This window comes from Tauraco erythrolophus, chromosome 10 (assembly GCF_009769465.1).
Source record: "Tauraco erythrolophus isolate bTauEry1 chromosome 10, bTauEry1.pri, whole genome shotgun sequence".
NCBI lineage: Eukaryota > Metazoa > Chordata > Aves > Musophagiformes > Musophagidae > Tauraco > Tauraco erythrolophus.
The window spans coordinates 24,457,577-24,481,851 of record NC_141474.1 but is presented as its reverse complement, the minus strand read 5'-3'; the positions used below and the strand labels follow the sequence as shown (position 1 = coordinate 24,481,851).

Here is a 24,275-nt window from a genome sequence, read left to right as displayed (position 1 = left end):
CAGCCAGCGCAAGCGTAAATGAAAATCAGTCCCCAGAGGTCTTTTCTCCCTGCACTGCAGACTTACAACTCCCATTACACATTTGCATTAAGGGCTGCAACCCTCCATAAAATACACTCACAAACTTAAAACACATTAAAGACTAGCTAGACTCAGCACAGAGGGGGCTGCTGCTGAGAATATTTGTCCTCAAGTATGACATAATAAAAATTTATAGGAATGGAGGACTGCAAGGGACCACCAATTTCACTGAGACTGAAGTCTGGAGCAGCAGGAAGGGAGGGGTGTTCTCCAACAAAGGAGGCCACGGCAAAAGTATCTTCCATGCCCTTTTGGAAAGAGCATGATTTATTTATCAGCTAGGCAGGAAAGAGAGTGGGACTACCTGAACCAGGCATTTCTGTGTCTTCTGCAGGGTTTCATTTCTCTTTCTTTGTACCAAGTCTCATCATTCATGCAAGGGTAAAGTGACTTGTGACGTGACGCCAAGTTATAACTGAGGGCTACATAGGAATATGTGTCAAACAATGGAGGATCTGGCCTGATTTTGATAATATAACCAATAAACAGGACAGAGGAGAGAATAATGGGCAACAAATGTACAAATCTGCTACTAATAGGACCTATCTTGAGGAACACCAGCTTTAACTGGGGCTGCTTGGTTAGACCCCCAGCACTGGTCATCATCCTCTCCCTCTGCAGATCCAAGCGCAGACCTGGCACATGCGAAGCAGCTGATGCAGGAACACCTGACCGTCTGCCTAACTCTGGGCACAGCGTATCACTGCAGAGTGCTGTAGGATACAGGGTGATGGGCGTCTGCCAAGCTGGTACAGCCAGTGCCCACCCAGCCTGTCCACATGGCAGGCAGAGGCACGCTTGGATCTGTGCTGAAGACCACCATTAATTTATCTGCTGCCTTTCGGAGCTTACTTGAAGCCAGTGGCTGAGCGCAGGTTTGCAGCCAAACAGTGTGGATGTGTGTTGAGTTGGAGTCAAGTGTGCCAGCCTGCCCCAGAAATACAGACAGACTTACAACAAGCAAAGCTGTGCTTGTGCCGTTGCCTTTCTCCTCTTTGCTTGCTGTATCTCCCTCAACTTTTACTCGTTGCATCACAAGCCCAGACCTGCTGCTCCTCTGGGCAGAGGGTGTTTTGTAAAACATGCTGGCATGGTTGTGGATGGTCCAAAACCATTTCTGTTTTGGGTAGGAGTCACAAGTCAGTTTGCTGGGCAGCATCACACCAGTGAAATGGAGAATTTTGGCCTGCTGCTGGCTGACATCATTCACTGTTTTACAAAAAAAAAAAAATCCCTTCTCTGAAAATTTCCCAGTGGCACAGGGTAAGTTAGTGACAAACACAGCCATGGCAACGACCGAAGTGATGAATATAATGCAACAGAAACCTCTACAAAGACGTAGAGCAGTTTTGCACAGCTGCGGTTTAAAGTCAGAGCTGGGAGGACTCTGCAGACAAAAGCACGCCTTCATCGCCGTGCGCGGGACCAAGTGATCACGTCCCCACGCTGCAGGCAGGCGAGCTGGGGCACCGGTGTGGCGCTGAGAGCCGGGCTCTCACGCACAGAGAGCTGTGAGTGCTGGGGCAAGCTGGCTCCCTGCCTAAGGCTGAGACCAGCGATGGCATCCGCCTGCTTACCTGGTATCTGTCCGAGTGATGGATGTCATCTGAGGAGTGCGGTGATGCTGTCGGAGAATCTCCTTCCCGCTTGATTGAGGCCGACAACAAAATTGACTGCAAGAGAAAGGAGAAATTCATGCTGTGAGCGTCGCCAAGCTCCCTGCCCCTCGCTAAGCTGTCCTCAAAGCCACGGAGAGTGGCTGCAGGGCTGCGCTGGGACGTACTGCAGGGCTGTGGGGCTGGCTCTGCTCTTCTTGTGGGACCCTGCCCCACGAGGGGACCAGGCTGCAGGGGCTGGCAAAGTGCAAATGCATCAGGCAACAAAGGGACGGTCATTTTGTCGCCAGATCCAGTGGCTGGGGGCAGAACCAGTCCCTGCTGGAAATGATGTGTGAGGACCACACCAGAAATTCGCAGGGTGAGGCGAAGGCGTGCTGACGTGGAGCCGTGCTGACGTGCCCTCGTCCGCCCCTCTAAGTGCCACTAAATCTCTCAATAGCTTTGTAAACGGCACTGAAGCTCTCAGCACCTTTGCAGTGCAACTACCTCTTCCCTCCGTAATGATGCTATTTATTTTAATAAGCAGCAGAGAAAAAAAGGGTTTTTTAGAAGGTTAAAAAGATCAGTGATATTTGAGACCCAAGAAATCACTGATAAACTTCAAGTCAATAGTAGCTAAGTCTAAATTCTACACACAGTGAACTCTAGCAGGAAAATTACTGTGGGAGTTTGACAGCATCTAAAAAAATACATGCTGAGTTGCAAGTGAACTTTATTATTAGAAGAGTTTGAGGGAAAAATGCAATTTAAAATTCTAATGTAAAATATAAATTAGCTAAACTATGCTAAATATAGCCTGACACACTGTAAAAAAATGTACAGTGGAAATGCAGCTCTCCAGATGTTTGTTTCTGAGAATCAGCTGGCAAGATTTGACAATAAATGACTGCTCGGAGATGTGTATGTTTGCGAAAGGAAGTGTAGATATCATCTGAATTGGACAGGTCAAGTGTGGTGACAACATTATTAAAAAGCATAATACCTTGGAGAAAGGCAAGTATTCCAGAAACATTTGCCTCTGGGCTGAAATGAAACGTGAAAAAATGTGCATTTTTTGGAAAGATATGAACAAGTGGAAAAAGGACTCAGCATACAAATCGGTTCAGTCAGCAGGATGTGATTCCCTGGGCTCGGACAGCTCTCCCGGCGAGAAAATACACGAGAAAATACACAGCAGCATAGTGGGTGTGGGCACAGAGGGAGGGGAGGGCAGCTGTGCAGAGACATGATGTCCTGAAAGGTGTCGCGGGGGAGTCGCCTGCTGGGATGCTCAGTTGTCTCCCCAGGAATGGTCCCTCCTGCCAACGCTGAGGGCTGTGCTGGCCACATCTCGGGGCTGGCACGCTCCTCAGCTCAGCCCGACAGGGATGCCAGGCGCTGGGAGGGCTGGTGGGAGCTGGTGGGGCTGGGGCCACGCAGCAAGGGCTGCCCCAAGAGACCAGACTCTGCTTCGCAGGAGAGAGAGATGGACAGAGGAGGGGGTTCTCCTGCCTCACGTGTTGGCCAAACCCAACCGGTGATCAGTTTTGGTGAGCGGCTCCTTTCTTTCTGGAGAAGCCCTGTGATAGCCATGCGAAGCAGAGTGCGGACCCCGAGCTCCTGCTGTTGTTAGGTTTCTTTATTTTCTAAATGGAGGCTGAGGACCATTTTTGAAGAAGCAGGCTTGCAGATGTCCTACAAAATGAAGGGATGGAAGCTGAAAGCCTTCAGATATGTCTCAGAACAACAGCCCTGATTGCAGCGGTGATAATGGTCTTTCCCTCCTCTAATGAGCCAAGCACACTGGAGCTGGGATGGTTAAATCCGTCTTGTCTTCCAATGTATCCCAGAGAAGGGGAAAAAATACCCATCTCCCCATTCCTCCGCGACAGACAGACAAACCCTCCCCGCCTCCAGCTCCCCCCTCATCTTCTGGTAGCTCTAATCCAATATTATTATGTGAAAAATGGTTGGGCTAGCTATAGAGACAGTAAATTAAACGTTATGTATTAGTTTTTAGCGTGTGGTCCCGGGAAGAACACCGGCCCCATTTATTCCACAAACCTCCTGAGCACCATGGCGATGACCTCTGGAAAAACGCAGGGCTAAACTAATCCCAAAGATGTCAATCTCGAGGCCTCTTCTACATACACTTGCAGTTTAGATTAATAAACTGTCTATTTTTAAATTGTGTGCAAGCACTTCAATTCTAAATACCTCGCCGGCATGTTAAACACAGCGTTAGAGATGCCAAGTCACACTTCCCCTTCACTCTTAGGAAACTTGACTTCATTTGTTTTTCTCATTTCCGTGCGCTGTGCCACACTTTGCCTTTCAGGCAGCCATGGGGGCAGGCAGGGGTGCAGGCTTGGAGGTGAACAGATTAGGAAAGGTACTCGCCATCAGGATGACTTTCACTTCTGCATTAGACCAGCCTCTCTGCCGTCCCAATTTTGGCCTCTGTTTTCCCCAAATGTTGTGTTGGGGCTGTTTCCCGATGGCTAAGTGGTGAGGATGCATGGCTGCAGCAATACGATCCCCGTCCCTCTCTCGACCGGCATCCAGGCAGACGGTTGTGGAGGGAGCAGGCAGCCTTACACATGCCTTCCCAGCCCTCGTGTGTGACCATGCTGCAGGGCAGACCCAAATTCTGGCTTCCCACCCCAAAAATGAGGCGCTGGGTTCTGTCCGTGCAGACAGGCATGTCGTACGGCTCTGCGGAGATGCTCCCTGCCTCAGGGACCAGCTGCTTCAGCATGGTGGGAATAAGCCTTGATGCTGAGATGTCCCTTTTCCCCAGCTCATCCCCACCTGGTTGACAGTTCAGCCCAGCTCCCCTTCGGGGAGCGGCTGAGAAGGGCTATCTGGGCAGGGGCACCCTCCTCCCTCCCCGGTTTCCCCTCCCCTGGCAAACCACAGCTCCCGGCATCAAAGACGGAGCAAGGGCCTTGTGCGAGTGGCCGTGCAGCCCCATATTTCTCCCTCCCCTTTAAATCATCTCTCCATTGGGTAAAGGCACTCTCGGCGGAGGTTATAAACCCTGAGAGGATCAGCCTGAGCATTACACCTGGGGCAAGCTAAATAAAAAAAGGTCACCGGCGCTTTTTAAACATGGACAAAAAAGCAGTAAAATGTGTTTGGAAAAAAAAATCTGGCATTAAATCATGACTTTTTGCCTGGCTTGCCTCATTAAAAGTGGCCTTTTGGAAGGTAAAATTATCATTGTAAGTGATAAGATCTTTAAGAAAATAATTCACGGCTTCTTCACCCTTTAATATGATAGCCGCCACCGGCTAATTTTTTTCTTAATGGCAACGAGGCCATCAATCTTGTCCAAGCCCTGTACTCCCTCCTTCCTCCTGTCCCTCCTGCCATTCCTGCCACTCGGCATTTCCTTCCTACCCCTCGGAGCCCAGCCGTGCAGTGCCGAGCAGAAGAGGAGAAGTGACATGTCTGGGTGTACAGCTGTACCCATCCATCTCCGTGGATCCAGGCTCTCCCTGGCGATGTGGCACTGGAGGAAGCAGAGGACATGCAAGCCTTGCTCATGCTACAAGGTTCACATCCTGGTAGCTCCCAACACCGTCCATGGACGGGGCAATTCTGCAGATCTAGCTTGCAGCGTCTGCAAATGTTTCTGCAGTCTCATTGCAATGAGCAGCAACATAAAGTTAATGTATAGGAATACGCAGGCAGGTTCAGCATCAATGAAATGTGCCTCATGCAGCTGGTACGCCGGCTGCTGCCATCCCAGTCCATCGCTCTCCAGACCTGCTCCTCCCTGCTCGGGCAGAGGAGCCGTGGGCAGCTTGGCGGCGATGCTGGCAAGGGCACGCATGCCAACGTGCCGCCGGCTCCCGACCTGCAGACGCTCGAGGCGCGGGCCCGGGGCAGCACGAGGGGAGGGGATGGTGTCAGGGTGCAGCCACCGGCCCGAGGAAATGGATGGAAATTGCCAGCGCGCGCCGCCCCCAGCCCTTATCGCTGCCTCTCGCCGGCAGCCAGGGCAGGTGTCAGCGCTGGGAGAGCCCAGCCAGTGCTGCTGACATTCTGCTGCCTCTCAAGGCCAGTCATTTGAGAGTATTAAAGTGCTGGACTCCTGCTTTCTGATAGCCCTGGAAAAACACAGGGAGTCTATTTTTCTTAAACAATCCATCACAGCTGCTGTCAGCAGAACAAATACCCTCACCCCACTTTTATGTATCTATATGGCTTTTTTTTCTTTTTTTTTTTTTTTTTTTTTTTGGCACAAAGTGTTCCCTGCTTGATGCATTCGGCTTTAACTCTGCCGTGGAAATAGGTACTTATCACTTAACATGGAGTTGATGGCTTGACATGTTTTCTGTCTCCTGCCCTCCCCTCCACGGTAGGGAAGCCGTCAAAGTGTTGCTAATAGCTGTTATCACTTGGGAACTGTAACCCGAAAGCAATGAGTGATACCAGGCCTTGCTGCAATTTTCCTCCTTAACTCTACCAGCTGTTTTTTTATGTTATTGCTGGAGGATCCCTGACACAAAGATGCTACTATTAGAGCTGAGTTTCCTAGAAGCTTTCGAAGGGTCCACATTTGCTCCCGGGAAAGTTAGAGGTAAAATTATCTAGTGGCTTTTAGCTGGCAGAGATAAAGGTGGGATGGAGTTGGGGATGAAAGGCTTAAATGTGAGACGGGTGTGAATAGTGAACAGAAATAATGGTATCAGCAGCTAGCTTCTGGCCTCTGCTGAAGGGTTGCAGTGGTCTGCAAGCAGAATAAGCTTACAGAGGTGTGAGCTACTGATTTATTTCTGTGCATGTTACGGTCACACCTGGGATTGCATTCGAGCTCTGGGTCCTCTTGAGCGAGACACCAGCTACACAGTGGGGAAAGGGGCCTCTTCCACCAGAACTGCCCATCAGTGCCCCAGGGATGAAGAAGGAAAGAGGTCTGGCCAAGGTCTGCCGGGGTCTGCCAGCCTGTCCAGTTCCCTTCCGTGACCACATCCCTCTCCGCTCCTTCTGCCGAACACAGAGGTTTTTCTCCCAGACTAATGGGAGGGCACAGCTGTTTGGCCCAAGGGGAGTGAGGGGCTTTGTTTTTTCATGGGATAATTTGTTTTATGGAATAAAACCTGGCAGAGATATTTTTTGGAGCAGCTCTGGTATTCATCACCCCAAACTGGCAGGGAGCACGGCCAGCCGACACTTGTCCTACATAATTTCCCCTCCTTTGCCTATCCATGGGCTGTTCTCATGTCCCCGGCTTGGCCATAGCTTTGCCACAATACTCAGATTTAGCTTTAGCTGTTTAATCTCTTCTTGTAAATCACAGTTACAGAGGGAGGGGGCACAGATATGGTGAGTGACTTCTCCAACCACCCCCAGTGAGTCAGCGACACAAGAGAAGGAGTTAAAACCCCGGGGCCTGACACCCGTCCCCTGTTCCCACCACCAAACACGATACGGGGAAGTTAAACGATTGTACTAGAAATTTCATCTTGAGCGAGGCAGCTGGGAAGGGCTTAATACAGACATTCTGTCAAGGTTTAAGGCTCCAAATCTTGCTTGCTTCAAAGCTCTTTTTCCTTGGAGGGCTTTAGTGGTCAAATTTCCCTCTAGGTGCTGTAATTCTCTCTCAAACTGCTCAGCAAAGCTGTAAAATCACAGGGGTGGGTGGGGGAATCAAAGGGCTCTGGCACTGTGGCTCGGTTCCCAGCTCCGCCGGAGGTCTGGGAGCAGCGTGCTGGCTGCCTGCCTGCGGGCACCCTGCGAGAAGCCGGGCACGCACCTAAACAAACCAGTCACAAGCATCTGCTGGGTGCAGGAGATGGGTTTTGCTCCTGGCTGCTCGTTCCAGTGTTTGTTTGCAGCAAGAGCCAGTGCATGGGCTGGACCATTAGTGGGAAAGGCAATTTGCAGTCACATATTAGGAAGCAACAGTGGAAAAGTGATGCTGAACCTGCTGTGAGAGCTGGGGTGCTTCATGGAGCCCAACTTCTCCTCTCTCAGTGGTCAGTGCCAGCACTTTCACAAGGGATGTAAGTTCACCTGTTAGGTGACAGGTAACACTGCAGCTATCGCCATGAAATTTAGGGGTTGAGATCTCTCTGGGCAAAGGTGATATCCCACCTTGATGATAGCCCATGGTGAGAGAGCCATGGGCCAGACAGGCAGTGGCACAAACGTGCTCTTAGGTAGCTAAGAGGACCTGGGGATGCTGAGTCTCAGAGTTACTGATGGTTGCTCAAGAGAGAGCAGGAACAGTCAGACTTAGACTGCTCATACACCTCACCAACATGAGTTCAACTCAATGTGTGCTCCTCTCCTGCACAACCCCCTGCAAGAGGCAGCCAAGGCAAGAATGGAAAGGTAAGGGGCAAGGGTGAAACCCAGGAACGATGCCTGGGGGAGCTGTGTGCTGCTGACAACTACTTACAGCCTCCTGGGCTGCCCACAGGATGGAGCCTGGATGGAGCCCACAGTGTTGTCCATACACCTCTGCAAGACATCCATGATGCCTGGCCTGCTTGAAACATGGCCTCAGGCCATGCTGATGCTGGCGAGGGCTGCAGGGAAGTTCTGGCATCACAGAGGTCTGGGGCATGGCTGGCTCAAACACACATTGAGAAAGCGTTCTCCTGAGTGGCTCTGGTGTTGAGTTTCCCCATGGTGACTCAGGACAACAATGAAAGCTTAGTGAGCAATGCCCATCCCACACCAGTGAATGGGACCGTGGGGTCGTGGTCTCTAGCTCAGCAAGAACAAGCTCCATCCCTTCCTGTGGGCGTGCAGTATCTGTTCCCACTGACATAGAAACTTCTCCTTGATGAAGAATTTCTTTTCCCACCTCCTCTTCCTCCTGGTGTCTCAGGCATGTCATTAGAGAAGGATGCTGCAGGGGTCCAGGACTCTCCTTGAAGTCCAAAGCCTGAGGAAGATCTTTCCCAGAGCAGGGCCAGAGGGTGTGCTTTCTGCAAAGGAGATGGGCTTTCACCACCTTTTTGCACCTCTGCCTTCTGCAAAGCATAGGTGTGAGACAGATCAGCAGGAGCAAGCTGTCACCTTGAACTTTGGGGGCTCAAGGGGCTGCCTAGCTCTCAGCAACATGAAGATCAAGGCATCAAAGGCTATCATAAGCCTTGGGGTGAACATCAAAACTTTCAACGAGGGACAGAAACTGCAGCTGGGAGGAGACAGCGGTGTTCCTCTTGCCATCCATGGGCCATGGGACTTCCTGAAGACACCAAGCAGCCATCTCAGGCCCTTCTCCCCAGCCAAATGCTGGCAGAGCCCAGCTTGCTGTCACCAGCTTTCCTAAGTAAGTGGCAGTCAGGGTTGGATAGAAATTCCACCCTGAGGCTCACCACTCAGGTTTGTCAGCTGCTTGTCCAAGTGGCTTGTCCACACTGGCGCAGCATGATCCATTGGGCTTGGTCTCTCATAGAAAGCAAACAAGGACCCTTAATGCTGCGAGGCTGGTGGGTGCTCAGCGCTGCCCTCCAAGCCGCCTTTGCAGAGAGGGAGCCCGGGCACCCAGCAGATGCGTTGGCCGGAGCCCCTCAGCTCGCAGCCCTTGCTTGGCCGTCCCTGCCTCCGTCGGCTCCGATAATAGAAGAACCTGATACAATAATCCTGCATTCATCACATCCCATGTTGAGTGATTGGATTTTCTTTGACATATTGCCATGAAAATTGACCCAGTACAGTGAGTGACAGCTCTTCAGGGGCAGGAAAGCGGAGAGCGAGGAACATGCGTTTACAACCGGGGTTTTATTATATTTTTTCTATATATATTATATTTTATTTTTATATATTTTATATCTCCTGGCCAGGAGAGACATTTGGTGGGGCAACTGTGGGGAAGGGGTGGGGGCAGAGCACGGGGGAGTTAAATCCCCTGTCCCCAGCTGCACCCCAGGAAGAGCCTGAGGCCAGAACAGAAGCATCGATGATAGTGATACTATATCACTAAAGTGATCTTAAAGCCACTGGTGACCACAAAAGTAACATGGCCAGTCTGTACCTCACCCCAGTTCCCATGTCCCTGAGTGGAACCAGCCTGCTCCTGCCTGTGTTACCAGGGGATGATCCTGAGGGATGGGGAGGTGCTGCCCCGTTCTCCTGCTGCTGAGCTGCTGGAGCTGCTGGTCCTGTTGTTGGCATCAGGAGAAGGACGGGCCAGGGAACCTTATGGCAGTCCCTGCAGCCCCTGTGACTCCTTCCACCAGTGCCCAGGGTGGGAAGCGGACATGGCACAGGTTCCAGCTTTTCTCAGGCAGCACCTGCCAGACCTCTAGCGATGCCTGCGCATGGGCTGCAAGCCCACCCGGGGGTCTGTCCCCCATCCCTCCACCTGAGATCCCTGTTGAGGGTGGCCCAAAGGCCCAGCTTTGTCCCCAGTAGGACTTTCTCAGAGGGACTTCACATCCTGATGGGCTATTCCCACCCCACGTTGCAGACGCTCAGTGGGCACAAAGGGAAGAAGCTGCCTTCATCTCCTCACCACCCTCCTCCTCAATCCCATGCGGTTACAAAGGGGCCTTTAATACCAAGCCCAGGTGAAGGGGACAGCACTGTGCCTTCCCATGCCACACAGGACTTGTCTCCCAGAAAAAGCCACCTAGAAATAATGAATCCTCCTGTGCTGAGAGGCTTTCAAGCTCTCTGAGAAGGGAATGAAAGATTTCTTGATTTCACCCTCTCCCTCCCTGCTCTCCTGGCTTCTTGAAGTTAATGTTCTTAGCCCTAGACGTGACGGGCAAAGGGAAAAGATCCATGTGGTGACAGGGGACGATTGATCTCTTTTACATAGAATGACGCTCCAGTCCCAGTTTAATCCCCTCTCTCAAGGCAAATGGGATTCTTTGTCAATGGAAACTTCAAAAGCCCGGCCCTGCCGCGAGATGGACCTTCTTCTTTATCTGGTCTCTGTCAGTCACTCGCTGCCTTTCCCTCCAAACAGCTAATCTGTCTTCCTAGCTGTCCTTCTCCCTTGCAGGCAATGTGTTCGGGACCGTTGAGTTATCTACACTCAGACCTGATGAGGAGGGGAAGGGAAGCTTGCAGAGTCCAGCTGCTTTCATTTTGTGGGTGCCCTTTCCAGATGCTTTGAGACACCCCAAGGCAGCCTCACGCTCTGGGAACTTTGAATGGTAGATGGGTTTGGAGATTGCTTTCTGCTCTGCTGGTTTTTCGTGGGAGAAATAGCCCAGTCTCTGCTGTCCTCCTGGGACAGGGCACAGGAGATGGGGATAGTCACACAGGAGACGGGAATGCCAAAGGTGTAGAGCACTACGGAGTATCGCTGCGATCTTTATTGTCCCTCGGAGGGTTTGGAAAATTGTTGGGTTTGTTTAGGAAGCATCCCTGCCTGCCGGGAACTCCAGTCAGCACAGTGGTTCCCTGGCCTCTTGCGTCATGGGGCAGGTGAGGTGTTGATGTGCTTGGCAAGACACCCAGCCCCAAGGGGAGAACCTAGAGCTGAAATTTCAGTCACCGTTTTGACATCACATGCCAAAAATGACCCAAAGCTTCCAGAAAAATAACAGGGAGAGCAAGACCTGAAGTTGATTCTATTAAAACCAGCACAAAGACATCTCCCATGAGAGATGCCCTGTGCTTCCCTGGAAGCCAGGACCCTCCCTGGCTTCGACTGTGTCACCAGAAGTGTAGGAGAGCCTGGACCACTTGCCTTTGCCCACCTTGGGGAGCACAGGGTGGTTTTTGGAGGCCGTACAATGCCCAGCTGTCCTGTAGTGCTCCCTGCCACCTGCTCGCCTGCCCAAGTTCTGGTCCTTCCCACCACCATGTCATATGAAGTCCAGCTAACATTAATGCTAATTAGTAAACGATGCCCTTTGCAGCGATGCTGTGATGCTCTGTGCAGTTAGTATTTTTGCATTCTGAGCCGAGAGGATGGGAGGTGGGTCCTGGGGAGGGGGATGCAGCTGAGACGGGGTCTTTTAGTGATTGAGTCTCTCCCTCAGGTATGCTTCACTCCCCCTGAGGCAGTCCCTCTCCCCTCTTCCAAAGTTGGCATATGGCTCTGGCTCCAGGAACTCCCGCACATGATTTCCCAGGCTGAGCTCAGCCTGCGTGTGATCAGCTCTCATTAGCTGTCATTAGACACAATCTGGAGTCCCGGAGCCCACTGGCTCCTTCGGCTCCACCGTCCCTCAGCCGCTCGGGGAATAAGCAAGCCCCACGTGGGGACTTGTCCGCTCCAGCCCAGTGGGTGCATGGGGACAGCAGCTTCTCCCAATGCTGGCCGCCCTCCAAAGCGTGGCCACCGTCCTGGGGGACACTGAGCAGCAGGATGGGGAGCGGGCTGGGAAGGTGGGGGGGTGTAAAGAGCATCCCTTGGCAGGGGGAAAGCGTGCCGAGTTGTGCTCACTTACCTTGGGGGTGCCCGCTGCCATGGCATCCTTCAGGATGGAGCTCTTGCTGCCAAGAGAGAAGAGAACGGGGTCAGAGTCACAAAACTGCGGCGGTGGGCAAGGGGGAGAGTGCTTCGAGGGATCTCACGGAGGTCAAACGGCAAAGCACGCGGCTCCCCTTTCCCGGGCCAACGGGAGCCTTCTCACTCCAGGGCACGGAAAGGAGGTGAGTGCCAACTGTTTCTCCAGTTGGAATGAAGCGGTCCTATGAGTGGAACCTCCCAAACCCAGACACATGATGCAGAGTCAAATCCTGACTCTCCCCCTCCTCGAGGGCTTGCACAGCTCCTCTCCCAGCCCAGGGGAAAAGCGGGGACTGAGCCCGCAGGGGTGCAGGGAAGAAAGCCAAGGAGAGGGGAGCAGATATGGTGAGCCCTGCATAGGGTCAGGCAGAATGAAAAAAAAAGGAGGGAAGGAAAGAGAAGGAGATTAAATCGGTGTAAGAGCAAGGGAGAGAAGATCCCCCTCAGCTCCAGCCGCGCTGTGGAGGCAGCAGCTCTGCCAGAGGCTGGAGTGATTTGTTAATTCAGCTTGTTCCCCATTTAGCAAGGAAGGAGGTCCCCGCCGTGGTGCTCCCCCTCGCCTGCCCTCGCCAGCGGGAGATGCTATAGATTTAATAACACCTTCCCCCCCTCCAGACAGGTTAAACTTGAAACAATTACATATCAAAGCCGACATGGCGGGGAGGCCTGCACTGTAATTTTTTGGTTATTAAAGTAATCTCTCTCATGTAAATTCTCCTGCTAACATGCTGCAAACAGCATTAGGAAATAAATTATTTCCCCATGATTCGATTTGTCAATGCAAAGCACCTGCAGCAGGCAAAAGGCTCTTGAAATATGTTGCCAAGCCCAGTGCCTGCATTTGTAAGCGCATGCCGGTGGGGCGGCTGGCTCCCAGCTCCCCATAGCCCCCGGGAGATGATGGATGGGTGAGTGGAGGGGGGAGGTTAGCGGGGGGAGGCGGAGGTTGGGGAAGGTGGGGGGGGGGGGGAATGGAATTGTGTTTAATAACAAAATTTGTATGCAAGCCTGCATCCCAGGCTAAGGATGAGTGATCGGCAGCCAGAAAGTATTAAAAAGCCTCGCTAAACAGATGCTGACAATAGAACAAGACATATCAAATCAGATCTACTTCAGAAACATTAATATACACACGCACACACGCTTGCCCGCGCGCGCGCACCCGGCGCCGCACACCCGCGCTCCTTTCTTCTCAATCACAGCAATATGGGAGACATCAATAAATTTTTATGAGACTTTTAGAAGATCAACACGGTACTAGATGTGACAAAAAAGCAATGTGGCTGTCATGTTCGCTTTGTCGGGGACACTTTAGCCCCAGATGCCGAGCTGCAGTGGCAGCGGGGAGAAATTGAATTTGGCTGGCTTTAATCTGCCTTGATTTGGCAGATGGCTGGGTGTTATGAAATGAGCAGGGATGGAGGAAGGTGTTTTCTCCCGGGGCTACGGCCCCCCTCCTCTCCCAGTGCCGCCGCCCTCGCCCCCCAACCCAAACAGAGGGAAACAGTTATCCATTGCCATCCGGTCACCCCAAATGCCACAGCTCTGCCCTCAGAGCGAGAGGCTGCGGTTCCCGGGGATCACCGATTGACTGGCTGGGCATCGCTGCCCTCGCAGTCTCCCTTCCTCGAGGGGACGTGCTGTTGGCTGGTCACAGGGAGGTGCGGGATGCCCCCCACGCCCCGGCCCCCAGCTCTGCCCCCTGCGCTGCTCTGGGGAGGCAGTGGGGAGCAGAGTCAGTCCCTGGTAACCCCAGAGATGCAGCCCTGGCACCACGTCCAGCCTGTGCCCCAACGCCTGCGACGGGAAGGATTGCCACCTCCTCCCCATCTCCAGCACTACCTTGAATTTCTCAGTCGCCCAAAGCATGAAACAACTTTTTTTCCCTTTATAATCCAAACTCCAGGTTAAAAAAAACAACTAATTTCCTCCCTTTTCTTGTTAAAGGTGTTTAAAATTACTTCTTTTGAGGGAAAGAGGAAGAATCTCATTAATTCCTCCCAGAAATAGTGTTAGTGCCAGGAAACTGCAGTTCTCAGGACAAGAGTCTCTGGTCAGCCAAAAGGCTGAGCCTCTGCCGTTGGGACTGATGGCGAAGGGGACTGATGTAGATAAACTCTGCCAAATTATTTTATTCTTCATTTGGAGGATTATTAAGAACCAACCCCCTCCTTGCAATTCAGCCCTAACCTATTACTAATAAGAGTTTGCAATTTGTTTTTATTTATTTCCAGAGATGGGTCAGGAGTGGGCACAAACCCTGGTCATCCAAGTCCCAAGACCCTGCAATTTAAGGGTGCTTTCCTTCCTCTCACGAAACGACTCCCCAGATTACAGTGGCTGCAGCCCCCCGCGCCTCTTAAGGATGCCAGCAGCGGGCTGTGAATCAAAAGGCCGTCAGCAAAGAGAAACCTTCCCCTCCATAAACACCACAGACAAATTAAAAATGGTAAAAGGGAAATCAAGACCTTTAAAGTTCAAACACTTTTCGGTGCCTTTTAAAGTTTTTTGCTCTAGGCCCTTGCAGAGAGCACAATCTTTGGAGACCTTGGGATTGTCTTTAATCACCCAGCCAGGCTGCAGTGGTCTGAAATGATTACACATTTACATAGTAATAACCCCAACACTCCCCACATTATTTCATGGCTAGCATATTTCCACTCGGCGAGTGATCCATGTGTTTTAAATTATAACCTGTACATAGGAAATTAGTTACTAAGTACGATATTCACGGGCTCGTCTGACACTTCTAATTAAGGTGATTTACACAGAATTATCCTACGAAATAAAAAAATGGTGTTTTGCTAGCTAATAAAATATAATTACTACCCGCTTTTATAAGTTACAGTTAGTTTTAATCTATTTGGGGAATTGTTTATCTAGTTCATTACAGCAAAACAACTTCTTTCCTTTTAAGAACCCCCCCCAAAGTACCAAAGAAGACAAGAAATGGCCTGGAAAGACCCAGCAATTTGGGCAGCCTCCTTCTCTCTCTCCTGCCACCTTTGCATTTCCAAGCGATACGAGGCTGCTTCTTCGCTGGTTCTCTTTCTTGGGGCTGTGGCACCAGTTCTGGCCATGCATCCTCAAGTGTTCAGGTGCCCTACACTTCTGCAGGGACAAAATAAGGTCCCTGCTCTGGTGCTGCCGGAGATCTGCCTGTTCATGTTAACAGGAGCTGCACAGCCAGGTCCCCACGTGCCCTGGGGTACTCACTGGGGACCCGTCACTCCTCTGTATTAGAGCACATCAGCTTTAAGAGGAAGATTTACTCTCAGCAAGGCCCTCCACAATGAAAGCAAGACTCAGGCTATACCATGGACATGCAGATGTCTCTTAATGCTAGGCAGAGGTTTAGTTAGGAACATTACTCAGGAACTCACATTTAGTTAGCGACTGGGAATCCCCTGACATCTCTCAGAGTGAGCCCCAAGGGGCTGTTCAGACCCAACGCCTTGGTTGTGGTGTCCCGCAGGGCAAGGGGCAGCTCAGCATGCCGAGTACGTGCCCTCCTTAACCACAGTCTTGGTGTTTCTCTACCCCTGCTATGGTTGCTGTTACACACAATGACCTTCAGGTTTTTTTTGGTTTTTTTTTGTTATGGTCCTGCTGTTTGGGGTGTGTGTGTCATAGGAATAAAAAAAAAAGCAATACGCAGGGAGTGATCCCTTATCATCCCCATGAACAGAAGCTGCTGCTTTGCATGTGGAGGACCCAGGGCACGAGATAAAGGCTAAGTGATCCGATTGCATTTTACCACGAGCAAGGTGGTTTCTCTCCTTTTCCTTTAAGCCTTTGCTCTTGCAAGCTATTGTAGGAATCTCAGCTTCCCTCCCCAAGAAAAGAGAAGTTTTCTGAACGTCCAAGTCCAGAGACGCGCAGAAGCCCTGAAGGCTTGCTCCCCACAGGAGATGCCCTGTAATCCACTGGGCAGAGGACCATGACCCAGGGTGTGCTCTTGGCACCCAGAGCCCATCAGATGCAGGCAGGGTTCTTGCTGAACCCCCAGTGCAGGCAGAACCCAGTGCCAGGCAGCTGCCCCAGGGAAGCAGGGCAGGAGCCCTCCTCCTCCATGCTTACCATGGCATGCACCCCAACAGTGCCAGCACCGCAGCATCACTGCAGCACCCCAGAGCAAGGCTTAGAAAGCTCTGTTGTAGCTACAGCTCAGGTGCTTGCCAATGTAAGACCAAGAGGGATGTGCTCAGAGGGGCACTTTGGGCACAGAGCAGTGATGCAACTTGCCTGAAGTCTCAGCGCAGCAACAATAGGACCAGAAACAGCCCTGATGCTGTGCTTCAGCCCACCGCCACCACCAGACAGCCGCTTGGACTCCCCAGACATGTTCAGGGGAGGTTTCTGCAGACCCCCTACCGAGTGCAAGGCAGAGCTTATGAAGAGCATCCGTCAAGGAAGGGCTGAGCTCAGCACCTGGCATGGCAGCGCTCCTCACATGCAATTAGTAACAACTGGAAGAGAAGAAGTTCCTTGAGCTCAGGCAGCTACAGTTGTTTGTGCTCAGCCCTTAATGGCCTTCTTGCAGCCAGAAGAGATTTAAAGAGGTGGTGAGAGGGCTGCTGCCATGTTGTCCTCCAGCTCTGCCACTCTCCTGCAGAACAACTACCTGCAGCCCTCTGGATTTGATGGGCACCAGCCAGAGCACACGCAGCTCCCACATGAGATCCAACAAAGCCAAAAGGTTTCTACAAGCTGTAGCCAACTGATGTATTTCTTAAAATAAAAAAGAAAATAATCCAATGGAGACAATGTATTTTTAGCTCCAGGACTGGTGGCTCAAACACGCAGCCTCAGGCTGGGAGCCCCGGCAGTGGAGCAAGCTGCCTGCAGAGCCGTGTGGATGGGAATGCCAGCTGTAAATAAGCAGTTGCTGGGTAGAGAGAGAATTGGATTTTTGTGAACGCCAGTTTAAATAAGTGGAAGTGTCACTTGAAGCCTAAATAAGAGAATGGGAGTTTGATTATTTTTAATTTTTTTTAAACTGCATGAGGCCAAATCCTCACCTAGCCACAGGTGACAGCCCCTGGTGTGGCCAGACGTGCTCCTTGCTGTCGGGGGAAGTACGCTGGGGTTTTTAACCTGCTGTGGCTCTGCTAGTGGCACCTGCTTCAAGTACTGCTTAGAAGATCTCCTGCATCCCATGATGGGAGAAGAGGCCAAGCGATGGTAAAAATTGTCAACGACGCTGGAGTCAGGACTAGAAATGCTCTGCAACTACAGTCCCAGCTGTGCTTCCCAAATGCTCCCCCAGTCAGTATTTTTGAGACCTCAGTGCCCGACATGGTCAGCTGTGACAAACCTGACCCCACAGGACAGCTACCCACCTCCCCCGGAGAGGTGATGCTGCAGCAGAAATGCAGCAGGATCACAAATCACTGTGGCATGACTTGACCATGCTAAAATCCCATATTTGTTCTGTTCCATTTGCACCCCTGGCCCTTTCTCTCCTGCTGGAGTTTTCTTTATCAGCCCCTGGTGCCCCACACCCCTGCTAAGAGCCTCTGCTCAGAGCAGGCAATGGGTTTCTGGGTGAGGATGTGATGGTCCACATGTGTGGGATGAAGCAGGAGGCTGAGGTGGGAGGGTTGTTTCATTTCTCTCCCACTCTTTGAAAAGGAGGTGGCTGGAAAAATAAAGAGAAAAGTCGGAGGGAAAGGTCATGCATTAGATTGATCTGGGGGGCTCTTTGCTACCGCGGCAAATGACTGTTTAATTATTCCCAGCTCACGTGGCAGTTCAGAAGAGGCTCTGCAGAAGGCATGCATCGCTTAAGGGCAAATAACTGACCGAAGATTTATTTCTCACCTTTGGGTTTCCATGCATCCCTTCCCAGGGCTCCCACTGCCTTGAGAGTCAGCGGCAGAGGAAGGCTTTGCCCTCCAAGGTCCCACACCCCAGCCTGCACACCCATGCCCTGGAGTCAGGTACCACAGTCCGAAGGCACTCCCAGGAGCTTTTGTAGCACTTTGAGGGAATTGCACGAGCAAAGGGATACATGACCCACAAATTTTCTCACCCGCTGTGCTACCCTGGAAGCCCTGACCCATGAGAAGTGCTCCTCTCACCCACGGATTTTGGGCAGCACCCAGCTGCTCTGCCTCCCCCGGGCTCTGCCACAGGAGGGGGGCAATGGGGTATCTCTACGCAGGACAGGCAGCTGCACGGCTTGTGCCCTCTCTGCTGCAGAAGCTGTGGCTGAAGGGTCTGGGCTGCCGCCATTCCTTACCCTCTGAGTGCACGGGAGAGAGCTGTAGGGTCTCTCTTCCCTTTCTGTCCATGATTAATCTGCCACAGTGAGGGGCAGGGACACAAATCAGAGGGGGGATGAAAGAGGATAAATCCACGGTATCAGCAGCACCACATTTGCTAGATAATAAACAGACTCCTCTCCTCATAAATTTCCCTCCGTTCCCCCACGGTTCCCTGCCACCGACACCAGCAGGCATGGAGCTGGGCTGCTCCTGGCCTTTCTGGTGTCCCGGACAGTGGGGAGAGCCACAGCTCTGCCAGGGAAGCCTTGGATTCTCCACCCAGGCTGCTGTCCTTCACCCTCTGTGCACACCGCAGTGTAGCTGGGGCTGTGGGATGGCACAGCGAAGCCCTGTCCAAGCTCATGGGCTTTAGATGGTGCATGGGACACCTGAGCTGGCTGTGATGAGGTGGTCCATGGCAGCATGTGAAGTGGGTGGGAGATGCGCTAGGGACGCCAGCCACCAGTTTACTTGGCGTTCCCACTCTCCATCCTCGTCCCCCAGGTGTGGCTTGTTCTCTCTCCCTGCACTGGTGCCGCACCGTGTCCTCACTCCTCGTTTTGGCAGCAGCGAGCTCGCCCTCTTCTCCACACCCAATGTGGGGACATGACCCTGTTACCAGCCTCGCAGTGGCAGGTGGCTCTGCTCCCTGCTCAGGTATCACTGAGAAGCTGGCGCTTCCAGGCAGGTTTCTCCAGTGACAGAGTGTGTTTAATTTAAATCTGACCTGAGCCATGCTGCCGGAGAAAGCTTTAGGTGATGCCACTTCCCACGCACCTGGAGATGCATCCATGCCTGAATCTGGACACCCATGACCCTGGAGCTGAGGTCCCACACTAAACACCTCTGCTGTGGGGTGGCATGGGACGCCCTGCTGCCGCCGTGGGGCAGGACCCACTTCCCGGGGAGCTCGGGACAGAGCAGGACGCGAACGACCCCTCCTGTGCTTCAGCCCCAAAGAGCAAAGCTCCAGCCCTGCCCCAGCCTGGTTTTGCCAGGGGACATCGGCTGTGGGACAGGCTCTGGTCCCTGCACGTGCTGCGGAAAGCAGCCATTTTTCCAGGTACCCGCCACTCGGTGCTGTAGTCGGGCCTCTCCGGGGAGCAGCTGGGCTCGGAAGATCACGTATGCCAGGATTCGCACACGGGGAGATATCACAGGTAATGAAGTTGAGCATCTTAAGGGGTGCCAGGACTGCCTCCCCCACGGCCCGGGGAGAGGGTGCTGCCGGGGGGCACCCAGTCCCGCCGGCACAGAACACTGTCAACCACTTAATAGTACCTGTCCCCAGCATCTCCCCAGCCTCGATTTATGCCTTGAGGGGTCACCTCTGGCGAGACTCTAATAACACGACTTTATTAGCTTTCTTGTTCCTTCTTTAAGATACAGTGGCGAGGGGGGAGGAGGGCAGCGGCACCTTGGGAAGGAGCGTGGGGCGTACAGATAGGAAGCAGCTGCCCTCGTGATTCCCCTTCTCGGTGACAAGGGGGAGAGGGAGAAAAATGATGCTCCCTCGAAATTTATCATGCACCCAATTACAATGTTAATTGGCAAGTCCCAGAAATCAATTAATTCGCAAATTTTTTTCAATTAAAAATTAAGATAAATCATAAAATGTTATTAAGCAAAGGCCAAACTCCGTGAACTTTTTTTTTTTTTTGTAGGCATCTGGATTTTTTTTTTTAATTTAAATAAAAAAAAGAGCTGTGTTGCCAAAGCCCGATGCCCTTGAGTGCCTTTGCTGAAGCGCAGGGGGCTGTCATCAGCAGGACTGGGCTGAAGACAGATAAAAAAATATCGACCAGTCGGACACACTGCTTCTGCTTTATTGATCAGGCGGGAATTTAACTTGCTGTGCATATCCACCGTGTCAGCAAGGGCCACGGGCGAAATTAAAAGTACTTGGCTTGGAGATGTCGCCTTGATACTGGGGGGTTGGGAGAGAGGGAGGGAGAGGGAAGAAGAGGGAGAGAAAAGAAAAGAAGAAGGTGGAAAAAGAAGAGAGGAAAAAGAAGGAAGAAAAAAGACAGAAGTTGAGGAGTGGGAGGTTGCAACTCCTGCTTTTCCCTGGTCGCAATCTCACTTGTTGGCCAGGGCTCCTTGCGCTCTCCGGAGTGCTCGCAGGTGTCTACACATGCAAGGAAGGGAATCAGCATGTATTGCAGAAGAGCTTGGGGAAAAAACCTTTCTTGCTCGAAAACGTCTCGGATCTCACCCACTGGGAGGCTGGATTTGCTGCACAAGAAGTCTGGGGAAGTACCTGGCCCTCAAGTCAAAGTCCCCAGGCATAAATTGAGGAGACCTGAGGCGAGAGCCATGACCCTGCTGTGACACACGACAACAGAGCTAATTCAGGTTTTACACACTCTATTTATCCTGCCGAGCGTGGCAGCACGGCTGCTCGCCCTACCCAGAGCAGCTGCCCGCACCAGCCCCGGGAAGGTCTCCTCCAAGGGCTCTTTGGGACAACATGGCACTCCGCAGATCCCGCTGAAATGAAGCAAACCCTTGCCTGGGGCAGCGCGAGGAGCAGCCATATTTAAAGACTGTGTTCCCTGAGCAGGAGAGGGGTCAGAGCCACGTCTCGCAACTTGCTCTGGGTCCTTATTCTGACCAGGAGTAACACAGAAAGCCCCTGTCATTTGGGCATGTGGGAGCCACAGGGATGGTGTGCTTCTCTCCTTGTCCATCACCAGGAGTCTCTGTTGCAGACAGCACGGGATGACTTTAATCAGAAAGATCACAAAACACTGGGAAAGCAACCTGCGAAAGGAGGTGAAACCCAGGATGCGTCTCCAGGTGCCTGGAGACATCTCTCAAGGACAGTGACCCTGCATCTCCCAAGGTCGCACAGCCTTCATGTTTTAGCTATATTGCCAGCTTCCTCCTTAATTCTTATCCCACCGGACCCAGAGCTGCCTCTGTCCCTCCAGGAGAGCCACCGCTGTGCCTCTCTGCATAAAGAAACCTTGAGCTGAACTCCCTCCAGCTGGGTGAGGATGCTCAGCGCAGTGCCAGGAACTGAGGCAGCACTTTCTGCTTCCACCCCAGCTGCCGAGGGAGGGAGGATTAGGAATAGTGAGAGGAAAAGAGCACACGAGGGAGAGGAAGCTTCAGGGGATGCTGAAGGAAGATTTAAGCCTGGGCAGAGGTGCACAAGGAGCTGGAGCACCACAGTCCCATGGTTGACCCTCTTCCTCTGACATGAATCAAAGCTGTCTCCAAGAATGTAGCTAAAATCCCTATCTGGGCATTTCACCCGCTTTGAAATAGGCCTTCGCATTGCAGCTTGCTCTGCCTTTCTTTGCCCCATGCTGTTTGGTTTCCTCTTTGCGACAGCATCTTTGAGGTCACCAGAAAACAACCGGCAGCACTTTCCATTTGCACCAAGGTGAGAGACCCTGGTGCCCTCTGTGTTCCAGGAAATGTTTCATAATCAGAGAGTCAAAAGAGAAATTATTCCCAGACACACCAGAAAGATCATTAGGGAGAATCAGTAGCTCCTGAGGTGCTGGGTGCGCAGGGATGTGTCCCCACGCTCCCAGCATGGTGGCAAGGAGCAATGAGAGCTGCTACCCCAGGCTGGAAAGAGCCAACAGGTGGGAATGGGCTTTAAAACACAAATAGGCTCAGATTAAGTATTCAATTCGGAGGAAAGAAAGGAAGAAAAGTGAAGAAAGAGATTGCCCACGCAAGCACATTCATCCCCGGAGGCACCCGCTGAGCACCCTGGGTGGCTGCACCGCTGTGCCCAGCCCCAGGATGCCATAGCAGGCACAGGGAATATTACAACATGGCATGAGGCTATTGCTGGCTACATCTGCTAAGCTCAGAAACCCCTTTAAAAAAGGGGAAAGAGATGAGAGAGCCCTGTCTGAGCTCGCACCATACTTCGGCTGCAAAAGCAGTAACAGAGCTGGCATGGTCCGACTCACCGCTCCATCCTCTGGATCATTCCATAGCCATAATGATACACCTCGTCCTTTTGGGAAGGTGAAATCGCAGCTCTGAAGCAAAGGTTTGCTGCTGGTAATGCAAGGAAGAATCTGCTAGCTGTCACGCAGGGGAATAAAAATGCCCCCTGCCAAATAAATCTTTTAAAAAGAGCACCGCATATTCAAGAACAGAGCGTCATGTTATTAAAACCACTGCATCCGAAGGCACATTCCCAACCTTCAAGTGCTTGACTCAGCAACTGTAATATTTGTAACGTGACTTCCTAAGGTTTTTTATATGGCCAATAAATGCTTCTTCCCTAAACTCTAGAAAGCACTGTGGGACCATCAGCTGAGGCAGGCTCTGCAGCTCCTACTGCCGCCTTTACTCGTCTTCTGTCCTCAAACTCATCTTCCCTCTCACCCCAAACTCAAACCATAGTCCCAAACCTGCCCCTTTTTCACCCAGCCTTCCCACCAGCAGCAGGTTGTCCTCTCCAGTCACTGCCTGGGGAGCAGCGGGCAGGCTTTAAGGGTCCCCCTGCACACAGCTACCTCTGCCCGTAGTATTTACCTGCAGTGACATATGCAGGGGCACATTCCTATGTGCACGGGGACACATGTGTATGCCTGCCCTGACGGACACCCATGGGTGCTGCTCTCGAGCGCTGTGCCTGCCTGTGCTTGCCGGGTGGCTGTGGGCTGGGGAAATGCATCTGCAGCCAAAGCATTGCGAGCAGCTCCAAGCTGGGGCCATTGACAGCTCCAGAAAAAGTCTCACATTCCAATGTGCTTTATCACAAGCCTTTAATACGGATGAGGTGGAAAACAAGTGAATATAAATTGAGTGAGGATAGGAGACCGGCATCTAGTACACGGATAAGCTTCATGCACGCAAGCCAGGAATATTCATGTATTCTGCAGGGACCAGCCTGGCTGAGGGCACAGGGCACTGGCATACACAGAGAGTCGCTGTTATTATTTCTTATTTTTACCTTGGTAGCACTTAGCTGCTCAGCTGGGGATCGGCACCTTTTGCTCTCCGAGCCGTACATGCAGAGCAAGGAGAGCATCCCTTCTGCAAAGTGCTGGGGGCTGCCACGCGCCCGCCTCCCGCTCCCCGCTGCTTTGTGCTAGTGCTCCGCGAAGGTGAGCTGCTAGGTAATCTCTCTTTGGAGGAGGAACGCCAATGGTCTTGCCTGGCAAGAGTTAAACCCCATAAAACCAAGGCTTGTAGTTTTGTTTTCTTTCAATTTATATCCTTCACTTAAAGAGGGGTGGGGGGAAAGAAAGGAGGGAGAGAAAAAAGAAAGCCAGGTGACATATTCTAAGAGGGAGCACCGAAAACGTGTTAAGCACTTCAAAATCTCATATATTCAATCGGCCTCTGGCAAGACATCTGCCTAATGTTAGCGCTTAAATATCCTTTTCCATTTTACATGCATTCAAGTCTCATTTGAGCGAAATGAAACGGTATTATTAAAGGGAGATTTTGCACAAATGGCCTGAATTTGACATGTCAAGTTCAATGAGGCTGTTACATATGTAACACCGAGAAGGGCTTGGAGGCTGCCGGCTCTTGAAACAGCGCCAGTGGCTCAGAAATGAAATTTGCATTCAGAGAGCCGAGCCTTGCCGCGCAGAGCTGTGTACGGGGCTCGGCTGGACCTGTGCTGGGTGGAGGAGCTGTGGGTCAAGCACAAGCAGGTCTCTCCCTGTGCTTTGGGAGACTGGACACACCAAGAAGGCAGAAGACCTTAAAACTCAGGTCCCTTGTTCCCGCTCAAGTCTGCTTTTTCAAGGGAAAGCCTGACCCTGCACCAGGGTTGGATCCTCCTGAGCGATGTTTGTCCCCGGTCCAATGGCCAGTGTCCGTCCCATGGGTATACACAGCCCCTTGGCATGGGTGGGTGCTGCCCCATGGCTTGGCACAGCTCCTCCTGCCTTGCTGTGTGAT

At 52.0% G+C, this 24,275-nt stretch overlaps 1 protein-coding gene across 4 annotated transcripts in view; it reads right to left on the bottom strand.

The window, feature by feature from the left end:
* RNF220 (ring finger protein 220) overlaps nt 1-24,275 on the bottom strand; it is a 221,567-nt gene that overhangs the window by 58,561 nt on the left and 138,731 nt on the right. For all 4 annotated transcript variants that reach the window (XM_086617583.1, XM_086617584.1, XM_086617585.1 and 1 more), the window contains 2 exons: nt 12,053-12,098; nt 1,659-1,754 (listed from right to left, as the gene is read on the bottom strand). In XM_086617583.1, the coding sequence (XP_086473709.1) occupies nt 1,659-1,754; nt 12,053-12,098 (142 nt within the window). The remainder of the gene's footprint in view (nt 1-1,658; nt 1,755-12,052; nt 12,099-24,275) is intronic.